The sequence below is a fragment of the Podarcis liolepis genome (genome assembly GCF_965112155.1).
Source record: "Podarcis liolepis genome assembly, chromosome: 12".
NCBI classification, from domain to species: Eukaryota; Metazoa; Chordata; class Lepidosauria; order Squamata; family Lacertidae; genus Podarcis; species Podarcis liolepis.
In genome coordinates, this window is record NC_139563.1 from 5,209,045 (window position 1) to 5,235,683 (window position 26,639).

Consider the following 26,639-nt stretch of genomic DNA (forward strand, 5'->3'; position numbering starts at 1 on the left):
TGTACTGTGGAGAGTGTATTAACTTATGGTCTCTGTGTGTGGTTTGGGAGCTGCACGGCCAGGGGAAAAACAATGCTGTCAAGGATTGTAAAAACTGCGGAGAGAATAATTGGGTGCACTCTTCCCACCTTGGATCAAATCTATGCTTCAGATGTCTTCTAAAAGTCAGATAGTTGTTCAGAGAGCCAGTGTGGTGTAGTGGTTAAGAGCGGTAGTCACGTAATCTGGGAAACCAGGTTCGTGTCTCCGCTCCTCCACATGCAGCTGCTGGGTGACCTTGGGCCAGTCACACTTCTGTGAAGTCTCTCAGCCCCACTCACCTCACAGAGTGTTTGTTGTGGGGGAGGAAGGGAAAGGAGAATGTTAGCCGCTTTGAGACTCCTGAAGGGGAGTGAAAGGCGGGATATCAAATCCAAACTCTTCTTCTTCTTCTTCTTCTTCTTCTTCATTTCCTTGACATCTGACGGGAGGGCGTTCCATAGGGCGGGCGCCACCACCGAGAAGGCCTTCTGCCTGGTTCCCTGTAACCTCACTTTTCACAGGGAGGGAACCTCCAGAAGGCCCTCGGAGCTGGACCTCAGTGTCCAGGCTGAATGATGGGGGTGGAGATGCTCCTTCAGGTCTACTGGACCGAGGCCATTTAGGGCTTTCAAGGTCAGCACCATGAGTAGCAACGGGCAGAGACAAGGTAGGTTTCCACTTCTATTCTTGGTCCCACACTCTGGTGTGAGCCAATTGACTCATGCTGCAGCATGGAATGAAAAAAGTCCATCTTTTGATCCCACATTCTGGGTGTCCAGAGTGCGGGAGACAAATTAGGACATCTGGGATTGGGACCTCAGTGTCTGGGCAGAACGATGGGGGTGGAGACGCTCCTTCATGTGTACTGGACCAAGGCTGTTTAGGGCTTGAAAGGTCAGGACCAACACTTTGAATTGTGCTCGGAAACGTACTGGGAGCAAAGGTAGCAGAAAGCGCCTCAGAACGTCTGAGTGGATGTGGACATCTGGTACCATTCAGGAGCGGTGCTCCCCGAAGGAACACTGACTGGAAATGATGCTGACAGAGGGAGGAGGGAGAGGGAGGAGCAGGAAATTCCCTGCCAACGGTTGCCGCAGCATGGAGGCAATTACGAAGGGGCACCGGCCGCACAGAGGCCCGGCCTCTTCTGCAGCGAATAGGGGCTGGAAGTTGAGGAAAACATCATTAAAAGCAAAACAAAACAGCCAAGAGCCTCCAAAACCATAATGAATAACAAGCCTCAAATAGCGTGTAATAAATCAATAGGTAGATGATAGGCCTCGGTGAGGCTGGAAAACGAGGCTTGGCAATTTTTTTATTGCCAATGACAGCTGGTGCAAACTCCCTACTCCTGCTTTAAATTAAACATTTTCCTTCCAAGTTCTCAAGGTTCTCTCTTCCCTCCCCACCCTTCTTTTTCTTCTAAAAAAACTCGGCCAATCTGATGAATGTGGACCTCTAGCTTTGCCAGGATTACTCAGATGTAGCTGTGATCGGTTAAGGCTGAGCAGAGATCTGTTAATGGGAGGATCCTTTTAAGAACACACATGGCGGCTTAGCTGGTAGGTGGCAGAGAGCTAGGAAGTTCATAGAATCATAGAGTTGGAAGGGACCCCCAAGGCTCATCTAGTCTAACCCCTTGCCGTGCAGGAATCACAGCTGAAGAATCCCCAGCAGATGGCCAACTGACTGGTGTTGAAAAACTTCCAGTGAAGTCCACCACCTTCCAAAGAAGAAGAAGAAGAAGAAGAAGAAGAAGAAGAAGAAGAAGAAGAAGAGGAGGAGGAGGAGGAGGAGGAGGAGTTTGGATTTGATATCCCGCTTTATCACTACCCCAAGGAGTCTCAAAGTTCCCTTCCTCCCCCACAACAAACCCTCTGTGAGGTGAGTGGGGCTGAGAGACTTCAAAGAAGTGTGACTGGCCCAAGGTCACCCAGCAGCTGCATGTGGAGGAGCAGGGAAGCGAACCCGGTTCACCAGATTACGAGTCTACCGCTCTTAACCGCTACACCACACTGGCTTGCTGATCAGAAGGTCGGCGGTACGAATCCCCACAATGGGGTGAGCTCCCGTTGCTCAGTCCAAGCTCCTGCCCACCTAGCAGTTCGAAAGCACATCAAGTGCAAGTAGATAAATAGGGACCGCTATGGCGGGAAGGTAAATGGCATTTCCATGCGCTGCTCTGGTTCACCAGAAGCGGCTTAGTCATGCTGGCCACATGACCCAGAAGCTGTACGCAGGCTCCCTCGGCCAGTAAAGCAAGATGAGCGCCGCAACCCCAGAGTGGGCCACAACTGGACCTAATGGTCAGGGGTCCCTTTACCTTTACCTTTTTAAGTTCCCCATTCTTGTCTTAACGGGTCCCAGTATGGATAGGTTGTTGGTACGCTCCTTCTCCAAAACCTCCCTGAAGAGTAGGACAGCCCCAAGCACTTACCTGTACTGTTGCCTCGTGTCACACCTCCCCGCGTTTGTTTCTCGGAGTTTGGTTGCGAGGACTCTGAGAATTTTGATGAAAAGGATAAAATTTGCCTGGGAGAGAAAGAGAGACAAAGCATTTTGAAACATTGCCGTGGAGAGAGGCCTTTGGAAACCCCTCTCCAGCTTCTACTCCTAAAAGGGTCAGTTGTTGTGGGAGAAATCCCCCTTGTGGGGGGTTCAAGGAGGGTCACATCCATTCCCCAACTGGTCAGGCTTTATTCAGCAATGCATTGCAGGAGAAGAGTCCAAAGAGTTTGCAAAAAAAGCTTTGCATTATTACACATCATTTATAGGAAAAAATAAATCATCTTGGTTAGGCAGAGACCATAAGACGACCCAGATTTTCGCCAGATTCTGCGCACAGATCTGTAGGCGCAGACCACCCCCTGATTCAATCTTGTTTGTTAAAAAAATATAAGCTCTTTAAATATGCAATAACAGCAGCAAGAATATTATTGGCCCAAAAATGGAAGCAAGAAGAAATACCGACGATTGAAGAATGGAGGATGAAGTTAATGAACTGTGCAGAACTAGATAAACTAACAGGAAGGATTCGAAACCGGCGGGACCAGAAATTCACGGAAGACTGGAGTAAATTTACAGACTATTTGAAAAGTATTTGTGAAGATCAGATGACGTTTGCAAGAAGTTTTGTGAGGAGTATTATTGGAAGTATTGCAAAAATGGAGAAGGGGAAGGATGATTTCTTAAGAGATGTAAAGGCAATATAAAGTTAAGAAATGCATAAGAAGTGGTTAAAACGGTGGATCATCAGAGGTGCTGATGGAAGTCTAAAAAGATTGTATAAGTGATAGGTTTTGTGGTACATTTTATAATTTATATGTTAAAATTAATAAAAAATGTTTTTTTAAAAAGAAATTCCACATGTTCATCATGTACCTTGAAAATCTGGGAGACTAGTTTGGAAAAGGTGGATAGCACAAGCTTTGTCTCCCTCTTTCATAACTCTAGAACTCAGGAAGCTGAATGCTAGTTGATTTGGGACAATATAAAAGAAAGTCCTTTTTCACTCGGCGCATCCTTAAACTATGGAACTCATCTCCACAGGAAACTGTCACAGCTACCAGCTTAGATGGAATAGAGAGCTATCGATGGTTACTAAGCCAGGATGACTACACAGTTGGAAGCAGCAAAGTCACTTCCGCCATTCGGAGGAAGTGGAGTTGCGGGCTTTCCAGCCCCCGCGCAATTGGGGGGATTCCTGATCGCGTCACCTCCTGGCCAGCCAATCGGCTGGCTCTGGGGGCGTGGCCTGCCATATTTAAACCAGGACACAGCCGGGGAATCTCCCTCTTTGCCGCCCGCCAGCTGTTCCTGCTTTTCCCACCCTCCCACCCTATAAGGTTCTTGTTCTTTGACCTTGCTATGGACCTCGGTTGGTCGCCGTTGAGGGGCCTGGTGGGATTTTTTCCACTTGGCAAATTGGCACCAGCCACTTGGTTTTTGCCTGCCTTGTAGCAAATCGTCACAACTTTCTGGGTACTGGCGGTTAGGCATTGGAATAGTTCTGTAGATGGAAGAGGGGAAGTAGCGCCATCACCTGCTCCACATATTGAAGGGTAGTCCGATAAAGGATTCCGGGGGGTGTGGCCCTGTCCGAAGCCAGGGGAATGAGGGCCTAAGGCACGCCCCCTATCGGTGACCCCGGGGGAGTTCCTAGTTGATGTGCATCAGCAGGACTCCCCCTACTGGTGGTTAACCCTTCCCGGACTTCAAGCAGACAGGCTGAAGTCGGATATACAGTGGTACCTCAGGTTAAGTACTTAATTTGTTCCGGAGGTCCGTTCTTAACCTGAAACTGTTCTTAACCTGAAGCACCACTTTAGCTAACGGGGCCTCCTGCTGCCGCAGCGCTGCCAGAGCACGATTTCTGTTCTTATCCTGAAGCAAAGTTCTTAACCTGAAGCACTATTTCTGGGTTAGCGAAGTCTGTAACCTGAAGCGTATGTAACCCGAGGTACCACTGCAGTCGGTTAGGACCAATGCCTAAGCCAATACCGCTCATCACCTGTAACCAATAAAGTTGTGGCCTTATTTAACCCACTGACCTCAATAATTGTGTCATGTGTCATTATTTCCACTGGGAGGGGTTGGGAACTCGCCACGCAATGCTTCTTAATACTAGCTTCCAGAAACCACAGGAGAGGAGAGGGCTCTTGTGTTCGAATTCTGATTGTGTGGTCCCCCTAGGCACCTGGTGGTTAGCCACTGTGAGAATGGGGTGCTGGACAAGACGGGCTGCTGGCCTGATCCTGCAGGCCTTTCTTATGTCGCTGCTCACCCTAGTAATAGGGTTGTCAAATTTGCAGATGACACAACCGTGATTGGGCTCATCCCTGAAAGGGAGGGTGAAACGGATTATAGAGATGAGGTGGAGCGGCTGACAGAGTGGTGCAGAGCTAACAACTTGCTCATAAATACAAGAAAGACAAAGGAGCTTGTGGTGGACTTCAGGAGACAGAAGAGCAACGTCCAGCCACTTTTGATTGATGGGGTCTGTGTGGAGAGGGTAACAACGTTCAGATTTTTGGGCTTTGAATTACGAGAGGATCTGTCCTGGAGTGTCAACACAAGGGGGCTTGTGAAGAAGGTGCAGCAGAGACTGTACTTTTTGAGAATTCTAAGGAAAAACCATCTTCCACAGAAACTGCTGCTTGCCTTCTATCACTGTGCCATTGAGAGCGTGCTCACTTATGGCTTATGTGTGTGGTACGGAAGCTGTACAACCCAGGACAGGTTGGGGTTGTGCAGGGTTGTTAAGGCAGCAGAGAGCATTGTTGGCTGCCCACTCTCCACCTTAGAGCAGATTTATGCCACAAGGTGCCATAGGAAGGCACTGGACATAGTAAAAGATCCATCGCATCCTGGTCACTGTCTCTTCGAGCTCTTGCCGTCGGGACGGAGATACAGGACGATGAAGACAAGAACGAGTCGCCTTAAGAACAGCTTCTTCTCCAGAGCGATCTCGGCCCTGAATGGGAAGCCTGGACTTTGAAAGTCATCTAATCTTCCTTGCTGTATTATACTGTATTGTTTTAATTAGTGTTTTTATAGTTGTTTTGATTTTGTGTGGAGTGCCCTACCTGGGTGGATGGAGCAGCCAAGTAATTTCGTTGTCCCCGAGAGGGGGCAATGACAATAAAGATATTATTATTATTATTATTATTATTATTATTATTATTATTATTATTTCTTCATCGGTCCGTTTCCTTGCTGGAAATCGCTGGGCTGGTTTTTCCTTTGGCGCGAGGAGGTTGACATTAGCCCGGCCCACACATGATGCTTCGAAATCCAGGCAGGGTGGAGGAGACGGGACAACAACGGAGGAATCTGGCAGGATGAGTGCGGTGAAGTGCCAGGGCCCACAAGCCTTTCCAATTTATGGTCCAATGAAGAGAAGACAATGATTTACGCAATCACGGCAGCCAGAATAATAGTGGCAAGAAACTGGAAGAATGAAATCTTACCAACGATTAAAGAGTGGGAAACTCTCATGATAGAATACCTGCAACTAGCAAAACTAACTGGAAAAATTAGAGGAGTGTCAAACCAGAAGATATATAGGGAATGGAAAATATTTAAGGAATACTTAAAAATGTATTGCACGAATAATAAGATACTTGCAGAAATAGAGCGATACTGTTAACCAAGAATGATATAAAATATATTAGTGGATCATATATACACGTATAAGACAAAATAATAGGAATCTGTGCAAAGAATACGGATAACACAACTAGTATAATGAGAACTATTGGAAGTTACATATTTTAATTTGTCATGTAAGTGTAATAGATTGTACTTTTTAATGTTTGTTCCTTTATCTTTTCTTAATTTATTGTTTCTATTGATTTGTATCGTTTTCCGTTTTATATGTTATGTAACTCAGGTATATTTGTCTATGAGAAAAATAATAAAGATTTTCTTTAAAAAAAAGAAAAGAAAAAAGAAGAGAAGACAATGATTTAGATGAGATGAAGGGTTGATGTTCTTCAGAGAAAATCCCAGAGCAGTGGACCATTTTTGCAAATGTTCCTATTCAGTGTTTGAGCTGTGGTCCACCTAGCGTTTAATCTCTTTGGTAGCCTTGACGTAGGGCTGCCATAGGTCTGGAATTTCCAGGACTTATCTAGGATTCATCTGTTAGAAACAGCGTCCGGGCGGATTTTCAGAAAATCGGTAAAAAAGCCCGGGAAAACTCATGCCAGAAGTGTTGATTTTTTGTCAAATTTCCTAAAAAACAATAGCTTGAAAACATTTTGGGGGGAGATTTTGCAAGCCCGACGTGACCTCTCTTTCCTGTCAAGTTTTGTTTTGTTTCCTTTTGATTTCGGGGTGCCCCGGGGTGAGGAAGGGAGAGAAAGGGGGAGAATTCTTTTGCAGTAGAGCAGAGAAAACCGCGGCTGAGGTTTCTCTGTGCCGAAGCCGAAAAGGCTGCCTCGGAGTGAGAAAGAAAGAAGGAAAGAAAGAAAAAAAAAGAGAGAGAGAGAGAGAGAGAGAGAGAGAGAGAGAGAGAGAGAGAGAGATCGGCTGTTCTGCACTCAGAATACATTACGGAAATGAGTGCAAGATGTTCGGATTGCAGTTGGCGCAGATGTTCTTAGATGCACTTTTGCTGTCAAGGCTTCTGTCTGATCTGGAGCGAACGAGAGACAGACAGACAGACAGACAAACAAACAGACAGACAGACAGAGCAGGCCCACGAGAGCAGAGAGGGCTGGAGGTCACTAGAGAGGGGGATATTGAGAAAAAGATCTGCCCAAAAAGCTGAAAAACGTCTTCATGTATGCGACAACAGCTGCGAGAGTTTTAATAGCACAAGGCTGGAAGACTGAAGAAACCCCAACCAAAGAATCATGGCAAGAAAAATTGATGGATTATGCAGAACTGGCAAAACTGACATATAAGCTAAGGGACAAGGATAACTGTGACTTTAAAGATGAATGGGAACCCTTTACAAAGTATTTGAAGACGCAACAAAGCGAACTGGACTCCTTGGCTGGTTTTGAATAAACATTCACAAACTTTTTATTGATAATAATCAGCTAAATAGTTTGAGGATCTATACAACTGTGTAACATGCAGAAAACAGCATTCTTAGAAAAATCAAAGACTGGAACTGAGGGAAGTTGGGGGGTGGGTTCTGTGGGGGGAGGGAGGAAAAATGGGGGGGGGATAAGGATGATAGTGTAATGGGTATGAGTTACTCGTGCGTAAACTGCTGCCTCTCTAGGCTTAATTGCCTTGGTTAAACCGTTCTGACTGCACAGCCCATCTCCGCGCGGCTGTCTCAGTCGCTAGCAGAATCTGTCTGTGGGCGTTTCTTAAACCTCTTCCAGCATAGAAGCTGTCTGACTCCCAAACGCCTCCTTCTCTCACTGCGCGGGAGTCTTCTGCGCAGGGAGGGCATGGGTAGTGGAGGACCTGTGCTCTCCTCACTGATGTCCAGAGAAGAATCCCGGAGCTCTCCCTCCGCCTCCCCCATATCCCGGGTGTTGCGCTGATTTCCTTCCCCCTCTACCGAGCTGCTTCTCCCCCTGGTGCTGGGTCCTTCGCCCGCAGAATCTGGGAGCCCTCCCTTCGCCTCTCGCTCTGATGTCAGTTCCCTGACAATATGTTTCTGGATAATATGTTTTGTTTTAATTTTGAATAAAAAGTTATTTAAAAAAATAGAGGGGGGATATTGCAAAGCCTTTTGGTGCAACAGGCTGCTGACTGATGGTCCTTCTGAAAATAAGGCAAGTCTCTAGTCCATGGGTAAGCAACCTAAGGCCTGGGGGCCGGATCCGGCCCAATTGCCTTCTAAATCCAGCCGGTGGACGGTGCAGGAACCAGCATGTTTTTACATGAGTAGAATGTGTCCTTTTATTTAAAATACATCTCTGGGTTATTTGTGGGGCATAGGAATTCGTTCATTTTTTCTTCTTCAAAATATAGTCTGGCCCCCCAAAGGTCTGAGGGACAGTGGACTGGCCCCCTGCTGAAAAAGTTTGCTGACCCCTGCTCTAGTCTAAGGTTACCAGACGTCCCCATTTCCCGGGGACAGTCCCCGGATTTACAAATCAGTCCCCTGACAAAATCCATCTATTTAGTAGGAAATTGAAAAGTGCCCCTGGATTCATTGAAAAAAATCTAGTCCTCATGGTCTACAGCAGCCTTTCTCAACCTGTAGGTCCCCAGATGTTGTTGGACTACAACTCCCATCACCCCTAGCTAGCAAGCTCAGGGATGATGGGAGTTGTAGTCCAACAACATCTGGGGACCCACAGGTTGAGAACCGCTGGTCTAGAGTGATTTAAGAACAGAAGAAGAGTGTGCTGGGTCAGGCCATCGTTCTCTTCACACAGTCATATGCCTATAGGAGACCTGCAAGTAGGATTCGAATACAAGAGCAACTCTCCCCTCCTGTGGTTTCCAGTGACTGTGCATTTCCACCTCTGACTGTGGAAGCCGTTGATAGCTCTCTGCCCTCTGAACTTGTCCAATTCTCTTTTAAAGCCATTGAAGGTGTTGGGCCACCACTTCCCCTTGTGGCAAGGAGTTCCACAGTTTAACTACGCACTGTTTGAAGAAGTCTATTCCCCCCCCCTCTGTCCCGAATCTTCCAATGTTCAGTTTTGTAGGATGTTCAAATGTTCTAAAGTTACGAGAGAAGGAGAAAAACTTCCCCTTTTTCCATGCTGTGCAAAATTGTATGAACTTCTATCATGTCACCTCTTACTTGCCTAATGTTATTAATGCATAATAATAATAATAATAATAATAATAATAATAATAATAATAGATTGAAAGCATAGTTCTGTGAAAGTGACTCTTAATGAGGCAGATGGAATATTTGTCAAAGACAGTGGTATCTTGCTTCTCAAATGCCTTGGTACTCAAACGCCTTGGTTCCCAAATGCCGAAAACCCGGAAGTGAGTGTTCCGGCTTTTGAACTTTTGTTGGAAGCCAAATATCCGATGCTGCTGTTGGCTATTGTTTTAGGGGTGCCTGCACCAATCAGAAGCTACGCCTTGGTTTTTGAAAATTACGTTTGACTTCCAGAACGGATTAAGTTTGGCGCTTTTGTTTTTGCTATTTAATTTGCGTTTTTGTTTTTGAGGCTTTTTCGGTTAATTTGTTTTTGTGACTGTGTGGAACCCAGTTCAGCTACTGACTGATTGATTGCTTGACTGCGGAAATGGATAAAAGCCCCCATCCAAACAATGATTATCATCAATGCAGGTAAGAATATATATTTTTTAATTTTTATCATCTAATATACTGTCTTATTTATTTTACAGTACAGTCCATTGATTCTTGCTTTCATTTTATGAATTGATGGTCTCGTTAGAGAGTAAAAATCATGTCAAATTGCTGTTTTGGGGGTTGTTTTTAAAAGTCTGGAGCGGATTAATCTGTTTTGCATTGCTTTCTATGGGAAAGCGTGCCTTGGTTTTGGAACGCTTTGGTTTTGGAACGGACCAAGTTTGAGAACCAAGGTACCACTGTACCTGGCTCAAAAGTGCATCATTTTAATAAGCAGAAACCACGGTGAACGCTTAGAAGAACGTTGCAAACTCAATAAGTAATAATAAATAATAATAATAATAATAATAATAATAATAATAATAATAATAATAATAATAATAATAACTTTCACACTGTTCCTGGCTGCATCCTGCTCCCACCCCCTGTTTCCTCTTGAGCTCCCCTCCCAGACTAAGAATCTCCCCTTCTCCTCCTCTCTCGACACCAGTCTTCTCGACTTACCATCACTGCTATAAGGATAGGCACCTGAATAACCCATTTGAAGTAGCCAGCACTTAAATCCCAGCACCTGCGGAGGAAAGAGGGACGCCGTCAAGGCCAAAGTGAGAGTCAGGGCATTTTGGCCCCTGAGGCGAACCACAAAACGGTGCCCACCCCCTGCCAGGGAAGAAGGCGTGAGTGAAGATCAACCTCAGGAACAAGAGAGGGATAAAAATCTACACGGAGTTCTGCTGCCTCATGGATTCTGCCGCATGAGGCAGTTGCCTCTTGGGTGAGCCGGCCCCAATTAGTCAGGGCCAGATTTACATTTGATGAGGCCCTGAGCTACTGAAGGTAATGGGACCCTATATATGTCCAGCTGCCCTTCGTCAACAACAAATTGTCACTGTTTTTTGTGTGTTGAATATATGATTAAAAATACATTAAAATGTCACACATTAAAAGCTTCCCTGAACAGGGCTGCCTTCAGATGTCTTCTAAAAGTCTGGTAGTTGTTTTTCTCTTTGACATCTGCTGGGAGGGTGTTCCACAGGGCGGGAGCCACCACCGAGAAGGCCCTCTGCCTGGTTGCCTGTAGCTTTGCTTCTTGCAGCGAGGGAACCGCTAGAAGGCCCTCGGCGCTGGACCTCAGTGTCCAGGCAGAAGAGCTGGGATAGAGCCCCGGGCTCTTTAAGAAAGGGAAAGAGTAGCTTATAGACTTACTCTGTGTCTGCAAACGTCGCCCTTAACGTTGCCCAGAATGTAACAAACACAACAGGGAGCCCTGGAAGAGAAAAGGAATTGAGACGGGTGAAAATGGGAAATTATAGTGTCACTTTGCAGGAACATAGGAAGCTGTCTTATATTGAGTCAGACCATAGGGTCCATCTAGTTCAGTAGTTTATACTCTGACGTGTTTTCATTTTGTGCAGAGCTAAACGGCTCAGGACCACAATAGCAAAAGGATGGCCTCTCCCCGTATGAACCTACCCGGACCCTGAGACCCTCATCTGAGGCCCTCCTTCGTGCGCCTCCTCCACGAGAGGCCCAGAGGGCGGCAACACGAGAACAGGGCCTTTTCTGTGGTGGCTCCCCGTTGGGAGGAATGCTCTTCCCAGGTAGGTTCGCCTGTCGCCTTTGTTTCACATCTTCAGGCGCCAGGTGAAAACGTTCCTCCAGTGGTGTAGCATGGGTTGCAGGCACCCAGGGTTAGGCAAACCACTGGTACCACTGGGAGCGACCCACCCTCAGAGCCTGAAGCACAAAACTGCATAGTTCTCTCTCATTGCCCTTGCTCTTCCTGTCCCTCTGCTGACACCTCCCCATTACATGTGTAAGCTCCTTGGGGCAGAGACCTGGAGGGTTTCTATTTGCTGCTGCTTACACTTTGAAAAGAGGGGTGCGGATGGCGCTGTGGGTTAAATCACAGAGCCTAGGACTTGCCGATCAGAAGGTCGGCAGTTCGAATCCCCATGACAGGGTGAGCTCCCGTTGCTCGGTCCCTGCTCCTGCCAACCTAGCAGTTCGAAAGCACATCAAAGTGCAAGTAGATAAATAGGTACCACTCCGGCAGGAAGGTAAATGGCATTTCCGTGCGCTGCTCTGGTCCGCCAGAAGCGGCTTAGTCATGCTGGCCACATGACCCGGAAGCTGTACGCCAGCTCCCTTGGCCAATAAAGCGAGATGAGCGCCGCAACCCCAGAGTCGGTCACGACTGGGCCTAATGGCCAGGGGTCCCTTTACCTTTACCTTACACTGAAAAGAGCAGCGTTCATGGGCACAAATTGTATTTCTACGTTCTCCACTGATCAGGCCCCCTCTTGCACACCCAGACACATGCACTGCCCGGTTTCCAGAAAACCTCAATGGGTAGCACCGCCGAAATTGACTTCTATAGCATCCACATTGCATGCGCTGTGCATCTCCAGTCTATAAACACAGTGTGTACAATGCAGGTCCTATAAGGTCAGGTCATCTCAGCTGAAGCTGGCCAAGGGGGCGCTGCTAGTAATAATAATAATAATAATAATTTATTATTTATACCCCGCCCATCTGGCTGGGTCCCCCCAGCCACTCTGGGCAGCTTCCAACAAAACACTAAAATACAATAACCTATTAAACATTAAAAGCTTCCCTAAACAGGGCTGCCTTTAGATGTCTTCTAAACGTTTGGTAGTTATTTTTCTCTTTGACAACTGGTGGGAGGGCATTCCACAGGGCGGGTGCCACTACCGAGAAGGCCCTCTGCCTGGTTCCCTGTAACTTGGCTTCTCGCAGGGAGGGAACTGCCAGAAGGCCCTCAGAGATGGACCTCAGTGTCCAGGCTGGACGATGGAGGTGGAGACGCTCCTTCAGGTATACTGGGCCGAGGCCCTGAGCTGGCTCCTCACTCTCCATAACTGGAATGAAGCAGGGAAAGGGCCAAATGACCAGATAGGTGAACTCAGAGGGGCAGTGGTCTGAGGTTGCAGGGGGGGGGGGTCAAAGAACCATTACTATTTCTCCAGGAGGGGTCTCTGCCTCCAGTGTCCTAGAGACGCCCAATCAGAATGGAAAGGCCACTGAGAAGACACTTCCCCTCCCTTAAGAACCTAAGAAGTGCACGCTGGATCAGGCCAATGGCCCATCTAGTCCAGCAAACTCTTCTCGCGGTGGTCGACCAAATGGATCTGGGAAAGAACATGAGCTTGCACTCTCCTTCTGTGGGTTCCAGCAACTGGTTTTCAGAAGCATTGCTGACTCCAACTGCATATACCTACCAACATTTCTTCAGTGAAACAGGGACGTCCTATCCATGCCCTCCAATATTTCTCTAATGAAAACAGGGGCGTCCTATCCATACCCTCCAATATTTCTCTAATGAAAACAGGGACGTCCTATCCATGCCCTCCAATATTTCCACAATGAAACAGGGACGTCCTATCCATGCCCTCCAATATTTCTTCAATGAAAACAGGGACGTCCTATCCATATCCTCCAATATTTCTTCAATGAAACAGGGACGTCCTATCCATGCCCTCCAATATTTCTTCAATGAAAACAGGGACGTCCTATCCATATCCTCCAATATTTCTTCAATGAAACAGGGACGTCCTATCCATACCCTCCAATATTTCTTCAATGAAACAGGGACGTCCTATCCATGCCCTCCAATATTTCTTCAATGAAACAGGGACGTCCTATCCATGCTCTCCAATATTTCTCCAATGAAAAAAGAGACGCCCTATTCCATTCCCTTCAATATTTCGGCAATGAAAACAGGGACGTCCTATTCCATTCCCTCCAATATTTCTTCAATGAAAACAGGGACATCCTATTCCATTCCCTCCAATATTTCTCCAATGGAAATAGGGACTTCCCATCCATGCCCTCCAATAGTTCTCCAATGGAAACAGGGACGTACTATTCCATGCCCTCCAATATTTCTCCAATGGAAACAGGGACGTCCTATCCATGCTCTCTAATATTTCTTCAATGGAAACAGGGACGTCCTATCCATGCCATCCAATATTTCCACAATGAAACAGGGACGTCCTATCCATGCCCTCCAATATTTCTTCAATGAAAACAGGGACGTCCTATCCATACCCTCCAATATTTCTTCAATGAAACAGGGACGTCCTATCCATACCCTCCAATATTTCTCTAATGAAAACAGGGACGTCCTATCCATGCCCTCCAATATTTCTTCAATGAAACAGGGACGTCCTATCCATACCCTCCAATATTTCTTCAATGAAACAGGGACGTCCTATCCATACCCTCCAATATTTCTCTAATGAAAACAGGGACGTCCTATCCATGCCCTCCAATATTTCTCCAATGAAAAAAGAGACATCCTATTCCATTCCCTCCAATATTTCTTCAATGAAAACAGGGACATCCTAAGGAAAAGTGGGACATTCCACTATCAAATCAGAAACCAGGATGGCTTCTGTAAATCCAGGACTCTCCCTGGAAAATAGGGACACCTGGAGGGTCTGCTACTGTGGAGTCAGACATAGTCACCCTGGCTGGCAGCCACTGACACCTTCTCCCCCACGAATGTGTCTAATCCCTTTTTAAACCCTCTGAGTCGGCCGCTATCGTGGCCACGCACCCTCCTTGCACTTGATGAGCTTATGCTATTTCGAAAACCGTCCTTCCCTTCCCTGAAGGGCCACTCCATGGAAACAGAACGGCTCCAGCTAATGAACTGCACAGACTTCATCACCACATCCTGTTTTCAACAGCAGCTCCACTTCCTCTGAAAATTGCAGGTTGCCGTTCTTCCAGGCGTCGACGTACCCATGGCAGCCCCTGCTTACTTCAAATAGACCTTGCCCCCCCCCCCCCGCTTGACGTGAGCGGAAGGAAGAGGGGAAAGTGAATGGGTGGGAGAAAGCAGGATGAGGGGCTGCCCCAGGACCCCACAATCCGGCTGAGGTGAGCCTGCCTTGTGACGTTGACAAACCCAGGAGAACAAGGGACATTGGCTTTTGTGGTTTCCAAATGGCAGCCTGGCTCTCTCCTCAACCTTGTCTTACGCTCTTTGGACAGATGCAGGCCCCGTTCTTAAAGTTGTGTACCTGCCTGATGCCCTGAGCTGAAGGACATTGCAGGGATATAGCCCAGTTCAGCTTGCTTGGGACAAGAGACTGGTGTGTTCTTACTGTTCTTACTTTTTGCCAATTGGGTTTATTTGAAAATATACAAGCAGAGAAGGAAAACATGCAGATGGAGCTTGATTTTTTGAAGGCTTCACCAGTTTTCCCCCAAAGCAAGCAACGTACCCTTGGAGACCCCATTCCACGCCCCAGCAAACACCCATCTCGTTTACTGACTATATTCTAAACCCAAAATGTTGTTTTCTAGCCTCCGTCCAAGCAGATAGGTATGCCGTGGTAGCCACAAGACATCAAAAGTTATCGATGAAACATCTACCCGTTGCTATCCCGTTTTAGCTATTAAGACCAAACAAAGTTGCCCCTCCAAACACAATTGTGTTTCCATTACAATATGTTCCTGAGGGTTTGTTGCCACTGTTGAAAAATGGCTTCCCTGTTGTTCAGCTCCACATCACCTCAGAAACTTACAGACATTCTGATAACATGGAGTGATCACAGTTAGCGATAGGTGGACTCCCTTAGCGCAGCTTCTAAGGTATTCAGAAACACGTATTGGGGTTGTATCCCTACTCAGAGTAGATCCATTTTTATTTCATTCTCATAAAGGTCCTGGAAATGTGAGGGGGATCTGCAGCAAATCACAAATGCATAGTTGACAGATAGTCACAAACAGGGGACTCTATGATGCCATATTTCCTAAACTTGTGTGGCAGGAAGGGAAAAAAATAAAAACTTAATATTCTTCTTTCTGTTACTACACACTCTGTCTCTTACCTGCAATGGAGCTCTCCTCCCAATAGCACACTCCATTTTGAACTGGACTATGAACTTTTCTAACTTTTAAGAATTATTGCCTGCCTGATTTTCATCCCTGCACCTGTTGAAGCCTGACAAGACTTTTAATGTGAGTAAACCTTATACAGTGGTACCTCTGGATACGTACACCTCTGGTTGCGTATCTTTTGGGTTACGCTTGTGTGCATGTGCAGAAGAGCTCTACTGCACCGTGCGCATGCGCAGAACAGGCACACCTGGTTGTGAATTCCTCAGGATGCGACTAGAGCTCTGGAATGGATCCCATGCTCAACCGGACGTACCACTGTATTTTCTTGTTTACATAAAAGTCTGAGCATGATTTCTTTGTTCAGAGGGAAACATAAAAAGGGAGAAAGCAACCCAAGTTTGCCCAGGCATCCTTAGATATCATAATTGTTCTGGAAGATTACGCAACCTTGTCCCAAACAGCTTCTAGAGAAAAACCTGTGCACAGATGGCGCTTTTTCTCTGCTGAAATAGGTACCTGCATTCTCACACAAGTGAAAAGAGGAAGGATAATTACTAAACAAAATATCATCTCTTACTCATCCAAACCCGGGGATCATCTGCTGTCCTCTCCTAGGGAAAAGAACTACCAATTTCTTTTTCTCAAATCATCTCCCAACATTACTAAAAGTCCATTTTCTCATATCCACATCGCTATACAAACATGCCCCATCTATCGCCTCGACCAGGTAATCTCTCAAACCACCCAGGAAACTCTGAGCAGTTGAGTAAGGCAGACGGGAGGCAAGACTCACCCCAGCCAAATAACGTGAATCCCCAAAGGTACTTCTTCTCCGAGAAGAAGGCCATGAAGATGAGGCTGTGAAGATAGAGGCCTTCCACCAGGATCCAGTAGTAGTTGGTGGCCAGGAAGTAAAGGAACAAGGTCACTGCTACCTTGCAACCCACCTGAGAGAGATCAGAGAAAGGGAAAGGAGGAGAGAAAGGGGGTTAATATAGCAGAGCACTTAGAACGGCCACAATCTTATTGGCAAGACCCAACCTCACCACCAACATTATATTAGGAGCTGGTCCAATTATGAGCACGAACTTCACATTTATAATATATATGGACCAACCTGAAGAAGGCATATGAAACAAAGATCTTAAATGGACGTCTCATTGCTGGCTGGAGTCCTTTGTGTACACAGTCCTTATCTACAAGATTTACTACAAGGTTGAACTCTCAATCTCAGTTATATTGAATAGCAAATTGTCTCAAGACAATTCTAAAAAAAAAAAAAGTAGTATAAACAGTGACAACTGGGAAACACTGGCCTGCGAGTGCTCCAGTTGGAAAACAGCCTTTTCCAAAGGTGTCATGGGCTGTGAAGACACTCGAACTCAGGACACAAGGGAGAAACATGCTAGGAGGAAGGCACACTTGGCAAATCCACACTGTGATCAGCTTCTGCACGGAAACCACTGTCTCCACTGTGGAAGGACATGTGGATCCAGAACTGGCCTCCACAGTTACTTACGGTATACCTGAAGGAGCGTCTCCATACTTACAGTATACCTGAAGGAGCGTCTCCACCCCCATCGTTCAGCCCGGACACTGAGATCCAGTGCCGAGGGCCTTCTGGCGGTTCCCTCATTGCGAGAAGTAAGGTTACAGGGAACCAGGCAGAGGGCCTTCTCGGTAGTGGCGCCTGCCCTGTGGAACGCCCTCCCATCAGATGTCAAAGCAATAAACAACTATTTTACTTTTAAAAGCCCTCTTTAGGGAAGTTTTTAATGTTTGATGCTGTACTGTTTTAAATATTCAGTTGGAAGCCGCCCAGAGTGGCTGGGGAAACCCAGCCAGATGGGCGGGGTATAAATAATAAATAATAATAATAATAATAATAATAATAATAATAATAATAATAATAATTATTATTATTATTATTATTATTATTATTATATTATGGACTCACTGTTAAAACCGTGTTTATGGAAGACAATCTTACTCGGCTACGAGGGATCGCAGAAGAAGAAGAAGAAGAAGAAGAAGAAGAAGAAGAAGAAGAAGAAGAAGAAGAAGAAGCTGTTGTGTCCACAGTTGGAGAAAGCAATGGCTCTGAAGACCAGCTGACTTCCCAGAAGAGGCATGTGGGAACAGGCTGCTGGCCTAGACACCTTTGGCCTGTCCCAGCTGCAGGGCTCTTGTTACGTCAACAGTCAAGGCCGACTGGAATTGTTGCAGACGGTTTGGGTTTCATTTTTAACATTGTCAGTGATTTGAACGCAGATCCATATCAGTGGCATGTTTGATTGCAAAGACACTCACCCCTTGGGGAGTGAACGAGCAGCAGTTAGATTTCATAACACGTCACCAGACATGGATTCTTGGAGTAAATGAGAGAAGAATGAGGGAAGCAGAGAAAGGATTTTGGGGCTTCATTTAAGACAGGCAGAGAGAGAGAGAGAGAGAGAGAGAGAGAGAGAGAGAGAGATTGTGTGTGTGTGTGTTTGTGTGTGTGTGTGTGTGTGTGTTCTAGAATGGGGAGCGGTGCCATCTAGTGGCTAAGGGATATTAACCACTGGGAATACAGGTGAAACTCAGAAAATCAGAATATCGTGGAAAAGTTCATTTATTTCAGTAATTCAACACAGACTGTGGAAACTTCACACTGGACTTCAAGCATCTGGCATTGTGTGCCTCCCCATTCTTCCTCCAGACTCTGGGTCCTTGGTTTGCAAATGAGATGCAAAAGCTGCTCTCATCAGAAAAGAGATTTGGGGAGCCATGGCATCAGCTGGTGTTGGGCCACTGTGCTTCATTAAGTCCAGGGTCAACGCAGCCGTCTACCAGGAGATTTTGGAGCACTTCATGCTTCCTTCCGCAGGCGAGCTTTATGGGGATGCTGACTTCATTTTCCAGCAGGACTTTGTCACCTGCCCACACCACCCAAAGTACCAAAACCTGGTTCAATGCCCATGGGATTACTGTGCTTGATTAGCCAGCAAATTTGCCTGTCTGAACTCCATAGAGAATCTATGGGGCATTGCCAAGAGAAAGATGAGAGACTTGAGACCGAGCAATGCAGAAGAGCTGAAGGCTGCTATTGAAGCATCCTGGTCTTCCATAACACCTCAGCAGTGCCACAGGCTGATAGCATCCATGCCATGCCACATTGAGGTGGTAATTGATGCAAAAGGGGCCCAAACAAAGTACTGAGTACATATGCATGCTTCTGCTTCTCAGAGGTCCAATATTGCTCTATTTGCAGTCCTTGTTTTGCTGATTTCACTTAATATTCTAATTTTCTGAGATTGTTAAATTGGGGTGTTCATCAGCTGTACGCCATGATCATCACAATTATCACAAATAAAGGCTTGACATATCTCGCTTTGCATGTCATGAGTCTATCTCATATATTAGCTTCACCTTTTAAGCTGAATTACTGAAATAAATGAACTTTTCCATGATATTCTAATTTTCTGAGTTTCACCTGTATAAGCATGGAAGATCCTGCAGGATCAGGCCAATGGCCCATTTATTCCAGCATCCTGTTCTCACTGTGATCAACAAGATCCCTATGGGAAATTTAAGCCCAAGAGCCCCATCTCCTCCTTTTTATTTTTTTAAAAAAGGTTTTTATTAACAAATTCCATATAACAAATTATCAAAACATATCATATTCATTATTTTTCCCCTTTTCCCCACCCCCTTCAAACCCTCCTCTCCCCCCCCAGAGACTTCCCTCAGCTCCTCTCTCTGATTTCTCAGCACATATTACTCTCTGCATCTTATACAATTATAGATGTCCTTACATTATCTATCTACCATATTATCAACTAATAAATTTGTTATGTGTTTATTTAAAACCTGCCAAGGAGTCCAATTCATTTTGTTGTCTTTTTAGATGAGTTGAAAAAGCTCCCATTCTCCCTTAAAGTCGCAGTTGTCCTTGTCCCGCAATTTGTAGAAGAAGAAGAAGAAGAGTTTGGATTTGATATCCCGCCTTTCACTCCCTTTAAGGAGTCTCAAAGCGGCTAACATTCTCCTTTCCCTTCCTCCCCCACAACAAACACTCTGTGAGGTGAGTGGGGCTGAGAGACTTCAAAGAAGTGTGACTGGCCCAAGGTCACCCAGCAGCTGCATGTGGAGGAGCGGAGACGCGAACCCGGTTCCCCAGATTACGTGACAACCGCTCTTAACCACTACACCACACTGACTTGTATGTCAATTTAGTCCAATTCTACGTAGCTCATCAATTTTTCTTGCCGCTGTTCTTTCGTTGGGATTTCCTCGTTCTTCCATCCTTGTGCTATCAAGACTCTTGCCGCTGTTGTAGCATACATGAATAAATTCTTTGTTTTTCTTGGCAGGTCTTATCCTCTACAATCCCTAACAAAAAAACTTCTGTTTTTGTGTGTTTTTTTACAAATGTCATTTTAAACATTTTTTTCCAACTCATTATATATCTTTTCCCAAGAGCCCTCTCCCCTCCTCTGGCTTCCAGCAGCTGATAATCAGATGCCTTGTTCCCTCTGACCATGGATACTGAGCATAGCCATCCTGACTTCTTGTTGTTGTTGTTGTTGTTGTTTAGTTGTTTACTTGTGTCTGACTCTTCGTGACTCCCTGGACCAGAGCACGCCAGGCACTCCTGTCTTCCACTGCCTCCCGCAGTTTGGTCAAACTCATGCTGGTAGCTTCGAGAACACTGTCCCACCATCTCGTCCTCTGTTGTCCCCTTCTCCTTGTGCCCTCCATCTTTCCCAACATCAGGGTCTTTTCCAGGGAGTCTTCTCTTCTCATGAGGGGGCCAAAGTATTGGAGCCTCAGCTTCAGAATCTGTCCTTCCAGTGAGCCCTCAGGGCTGATTTCCTTAAGATTGGATAGGTTTGATCTTGCAGTCCATGGGACTCTTGAGTCTCCTCCAGCACCAGAATTCAAAAGCATCCATTCTTCGGCGATCAGCCTTCTTTATGGTCCAGCTCTCACTTCCATACATCACTACTAGGAAAACTATAGCTTTAACTATATGGACCTTTGTTGGCAAGGTGATGCCTCTGCTTTTTAAGATGCTGTCTAGGTTTGTCACTGCTTTTCTCCCAAGAAGCAGGCGTCTTTGACAACAGGCATATGTTTTCTATTTGAATGTAAATGTTAATTATGAAATCAAATAATAATAAAAAAGAGAATAAAAGGATTCTGGACTATGTGGGCCACTGGAGTAACACAACCACCTATTCTGATGCTCTTATGGTCATAATCATCATTTTTTTTATTTGTATACCGTCCTTCTATCTTACAATAATCTAGGCGGTTTACAAGCTGATGAAACAAAAAAATGTACATCTCATAACAATCTAATGCAATACAAAAATGTGATAATAAAACAAAACTTTAAAATAAGCAACCTACATCAAAAAGTAACATTCAACCATTATTAGAGTAGTATAAAATAATAATATCAACATATAAAAGTGAAACAGAAATCCACTCAACAGTTCCAGTAAATAATTTCTAAACTATAATCAATAAAACAATGGCAAGCCACAGTACATAAAACAATACAATACAATACACATTGAGAAGCAGAGACTAGAGGGTAGGGCAAGGCAGGTGGAAGGAGGCCTTGCCTGATGAAGTCTCTCCCCTCCTCTTCTGGGATTTTGTGATGCCCAACAGTTTTCTAACCCACCCTTGTTTTAATTGTCGAATCCAGTAGAAGTGTTGTACCAGGGGTTGCTGCTGCCCCGGGGCTCATACTCACCAACTGGGACTTGTCTGCTGGAGGTGCCTCCGTGATGGACTTGAAGTCCTCTTCTGAGATCCGCTCCATCTCCTCCAGCGCTGAGCCGGAGTACAGGACGGCGTCCTTCACGAAGATGCTGATGGCTCGCAGCATGTAGGAGACAAACAGGTGCATGTGGATGTAATTCCTTGTGCAGTGCAAGCGCCTGGTGTGGGAAACAGAAGGCAGAAGAGGGATGAGTTGTGGGGAGATGGACCATCTCTTAGGTTAGCAACAATGTACAGAACTGCTACAAATATATGCTGGAAATGTAAAGAGAAGGAAGGCACTTTCTACCATATGTGGCGGAAGTGCAAGATAACAAAAGCATTCTAGGAAACGATATATAACGGAAAAAACGTTTAAGGTAACTTTTGTGACAAAACCAGAAGCCTTTTTAATAGGAATTACAGGTGAAGAGATACCAAAAGAGCAGAAAAGACTATTTATGTATGCGCCGACAGCGGTGAGGATGCTTACATTAAAAACCTGACAGTACCAAATTATCGAAGGTTATTCACCAAAGCCAGACCAAATGTCTTTCCTTCCGCAGTGTTGGATGGCAGGTTGAGAGGAGTTCCCTACCAGGACAGACTTTGCTCATGTGCTCAAGACATCGATTCCATAAAACATATTTTGTTGCACTGTGCAAAATATGAGCAAGGCAGGACTGAACTGATATTACCCTTGCTGGTACCTTTCCCAGGAAAATCAGAGGCTCACTATATCAGGTTCCTATTGGAAGACCGGACAAACACTAGAACATTAGCAGTGGCAAAGTTTTTATCGGTGGTTGCAAGAACCAATGATCCCTATATTCTGAACAAAATGCTTGTTTAACCTGGAGGTAGGCTGCATGAATTGTGTATTGCTTTGTAACGATTTGTTGGGTCTCTGGACCATAATAAAGATTGTGGTTGTTGTTGTTGTTATTATACAATTCCATTCAACATATAGATGGGTTGATGAAGCATTTCTGTATCCTTCTGCTGCGCTGAAGAAGAATTCTACGAAACAGTGGGTATATCTGGAATCGCTGTTTACTACGTCTGTTTGCGGACCACTTTGGCAGTGTTGGACGTCATAAAACAAAGCTTTATGGCTTGTTTTTATCAAAATCTGACCCATTGCTTCAGAGACTTGCATAGTCTACAAAGACTTTCAGAGACTTATAAGACTTACTTTCAGAGATTTATGAGATGTTTATTGGGTTTTTCATATTGTTCAATGTTCCGCATAGATTATATAAAGAGTTTATACTGATATTGCATTGCTGTACGTGGTCATCGTGTTGCCTCGGATATCACTGATAATTGTTTGCAACACAGGGATTTAATTGTTTGGTTGCACACACTGCATATGGCAGTGCAGACGAGAAGTTGCAGCTACTTACCTGAAGTATCCTAGGATAAGGACAGCGATGGTTAGGGACCCCAGCGAGATGGAATAGCCGACAGTATAAATCAAATAGAGGCGATCGAAGACTTCCTGAAGCAAACACAAAGTAAGGGGAGAAAGAGAACGTTAAGGGAATTGCATTGAGAAACTGTTGTTAATTTTATTTCTCTGTGAAGGAGCACAGGGAGCTGTTTTATATGGAGTCAGACCATTGGTGCAAGAAGATCAAACGTATCCATTCTGAAGGAAATCAGCCCTGAGTGCTCACTGGGAGGACAGATCGTGAAGCTGAGGCTCCAATACTTTGGCCACCTCATGAGAAGAGAAGACTCCCTGGAAAAGACCCTGATGGGAAAGATGGAGGGCGCAAGGAGAAGGGGACGACAGAGGATGAGATGGCTGGACAGTTTTCTTGAAGCTACCAGCATGAGTCTGACCAAACTGCGGGAGGCAGTGGAAGACAGGAGTGCCTGGCGTGCTCTGGTCCAGGGGGTCACGAAGAGGCGGACACAACTAAATGACTAAACAGCAACAACAACAATTTGATCAAACAGGTTTTTAGAAAGAAGCAGACTGTTGGACACAAGAGACAAGGCCTATCCAGTGGTGGCCCTGTATCTCTGGAACTCTCCGCCAAAGGAATTATGCAAGGTTCCACTTTCGCCACCATTGAAACCAACACTGAAAACATGTTTCTTCCCATCAGTATTATACTAAAAGTGGGCTTTGACCTGCTGCCATTTTCGGTTTTGTAACTGGATTTCTTTACTTCCGATCTTTTTATTCTACTTTGCAGTTATTGTCTTCCTAAGCAGCTGAGATCAATTATGTGGAGAGAGAGAGATGTATTTAAAAGTGGGTTTCTATTGTTTTAATGCTGCTTGAAAGACTGCCTCCGGGCTGTCGAGTATTTTGCAGAAAGGGTTTCAAAGCTCTTTAGGTTGGCGCAATTAACGTGGATTAAAGCTGTCTGCCGCTCCAGCCCGGCCTACCCAATTGAAGAACAACAGTGGGCTTTTTTGCGGTTAGGAATGTGACAGGGAGATGCATTGAAAAATGTGGGATGAATAAATGATGAACAGGGGGAAAGTGTAAACACCACGGAAGCCAATCGGGGAGAATGCAAGATGAATCCTCATTGTTGCACAACTTCTCTGCAAGCAAATCAGAGCTCTGTTGATAAGCTTCAGGAAAATGCAGGGGTACATTGGTTCTCAAACGCCTTGGTACTCCAACGCCTTGGTTTTCAAATGCCGAAACCCCGGAAGCAGCGTTTCGGTTTTCGAACATTTTTTGGAAGCCGAACGTCCGATGCGGCTGTCGGCTAAGGTTTTTGCGTTGCTTGCACCAATCAGAAGTTGCGCCTTGGTTTTCAAACATTTTGGAAGTCAAATGGACTTCCGGAGTGGATTAAGTTCGGCGGTTTTTGTTTTTGCTATTTATTTTGCATTTTTGTTTTTGAGGCTTTTTCGGTTTATTTGTTTTTGTGACTGTGTGGAACCCAGTTCAGCTACTGATTGATGGATTGATTGATTGATTGTGTGACTGCGGAAATGGATAAAAGCCCCCCCCCCATCCAAGCAATGACTATCATCAGTGCAGGTAAGAATTTTTTTTTTAAAAAAAACATAATCTGCAATACTGTCTTATTTATTTTATAGTACAGTACATTGATTATTGCTTTCATTTTATGGATCAATGGTCAGATGGTAACAATCATATTAAAATTGCTGTTTTAGGGGTTGTTTTTAAAGTCTGGAACGGATTAATCCATTTTGCATTGCTTTCTATGGGAAAGCGCGACTTGGTTTTGGAACGCTTTGGTTTTGGAACGGACTTCCGGAACGGATTAAGTTTGAGAACCAAGGTACCACTGTAATGAAAGATGTATGCTCAATGAATAGATTGTCTGGAGACTTAAGTCAGCTTGGGCAGGCTTTGCCCTGAACCGTGTCATACAGTGGTGCCTCGCAAGACGAAAAGAATCCGTTCTGTGATTCTCTTCGTCTAGCAGTTTTTTCGTCTTGCGAAGCAAGCCCATTGACGGATTAGCGGATTAGCGCTATTAGCGGCTTTTAGCGGCTTATCGGATCAGCTGATAAGCGGCTTAGCGGCTTAGAAAAGGGGGGGGGGGAGGAAAAAAATCCCCGCAGGAACTCGCAAGACATTTTCGTCTTGCGAAGCAAGCCCATAGGAGATTCGTTTTGCGAAGCACCTCCAAAACGGAAAACTCTTTCGTCTAGCGAGTTTTCCGTCTTGCGAGGCATTCGTCTTGCGGGGCACCACTGTATAATAGGGACAGGGGTAGCCTGAGCATAGCAATCCATGCACTGATAACCTCAAGGCTGGATTACTGCAATAAACTCTTTGTGGGGCTCAACATATTAATTTACAGAGTCCTGAACAACTTAGGTCCAGGTTATATCAGGGCTCGCCTGAACCCTTCTATCCCAGCTTGATCACTGAGATTATCTGAAGGTGCATCGCTGGTCATTCCCTGAGTTGGCGAGGCTCATTTGACAATGAGAAACCGAGCCTTTCGTGTCATCAGCCAAGTCCTGCGGAACTCTCTGCCACTAGAGATTCAGTGGGCCAGCTTTTCAAAAACGCCTGCTGAAAACTTTTCTTTTTCTGCCAGACCAATGCAGGCAGTTAAGGATACATCTTCCCACAACAGTTAAGCAAAATCTGCTTTTATTTATCATTTATAATATTATTATTATTAATTTGTTTTTTGTGTACCCAGCACATCTGACTGGCTTGCCCCAGCCACTCTGGGCGGCTTCCAATAGACTATACGAATAGATTTAGTTCATAAAGTCTACACGCCGCTTGGTCATAAGAAAAGAACTTTCAGAAAAAGATAGTTGTCATTAATTAAAAAATTAGGAACAATAATTTAATTGAAAATGTACTGTACGAACAATAAGATACTTGCAGAAATTGAGTATGCTGACAACCAAGAATTATTCAAAATGTAATAGTGGATTATATATTTATAAACACAATAAAATAATATGAATCTGTGCAAGGAATACAGATAACATAAGTAGTATAATGAGAATTATTGGAAGTTACATATTTTAATTTGTTATGTAAGTGTAATATATTGTATTTGTTTATGTTTGTTTTTCTAACTTTTCTTACTTTATTGTTTTTATTCATTTGTATCATCTTTTGTATTATATGTTATGTATATTTGTCGATGTGTGAAAATAAAGGTTTTCTAAAATGAATTTAAAAAAAATAATTTAACATTTTGATAGACTGAAAACAGGTTAAACTCTCATCTCATTGCTTTTTCTAGTTTTTGTTGCATGCTTTTATGTCGGGAAATGCTTTGAGATTTTATGAACTGGGGCCCTGTAAAAATATTTTTTATTTTCCCCCATAAATGGTTTTTATTGGTTTTACATATTTATTCATAAAAAAGTATATAAACCCCTTAAAGAAATAAGCAAACGATGGCACCCCTTTCTCCAATAGGACATTCAGAAAACCCGTGGCTGATCTTCAGCCTAGATCTTTCCACCCTTTGTGAGACCTTTTCCATAGCTGTCAACTTACAGATTTGAAAATAAGGGACCAGCAGCCTCGAAAATAAGGGATCAGCAGCTAAAATAAGGGATTTTCGAACACAGGTATGTTCAACTTCTGAGCCCCTCCGAGCCAAAGGCAGAAAGCCCAGCCAGCAGCCAAACGAAGCCTCAAGCAGTGGTTCCCACAGCACAGCAACCTGGCAAAGGGGATGCAGCAAGGAAAACCACCGTCACCTCTCCGCTGGGAAGCGCTGAGCAAAGGCGAGTCCCCAGGCAACGCGGCTGA

General features: G+C 45.0%; 1 protein-coding gene and 1 long non-coding RNA gene across 2 annotated transcripts in view; one reads left to right on the top strand and one right to left on the bottom strand.

Moving 5' to 3' along the window:
• The window catches only part of LOC310689526, a 326,670-nt gene that overhangs the window by 166,843 nt on the left and 133,188 nt on the right, over positions 1 to 26,639 (top strand). The gene's annotated exons all lie outside the window — the stretch shown is intronic.
• PTH1R (parathyroid hormone 1 receptor) overlaps positions 1 to 26,639 on the bottom strand; it is a 130,335-nt gene that overhangs the window by 5,006 nt on the left and 98,690 nt on the right. Inside the window, exons 5-10 of the mRNA XM_083467039.1 lie at positions 22,810 to 22,904; positions 21,396 to 21,582; positions 16,440 to 16,593; positions 10,979 to 11,039; positions 10,277 to 10,343; positions 2,459 to 2,553 (exon numbers count right to left, since the gene is read on the bottom strand). Of these exons, the coding sequence (XP_083323165.1) occupies positions 2,459 to 2,553; positions 10,277 to 10,343; positions 10,979 to 11,039; positions 16,440 to 16,593; positions 21,396 to 21,582; positions 22,810 to 22,904 (659 nt within the window). The remainder of the gene's footprint in view (positions 1 to 2,458; positions 2,554 to 10,276; positions 10,344 to 10,978; positions 11,040 to 16,439; positions 16,594 to 21,395; positions 21,583 to 22,809; positions 22,905 to 26,639) is intronic.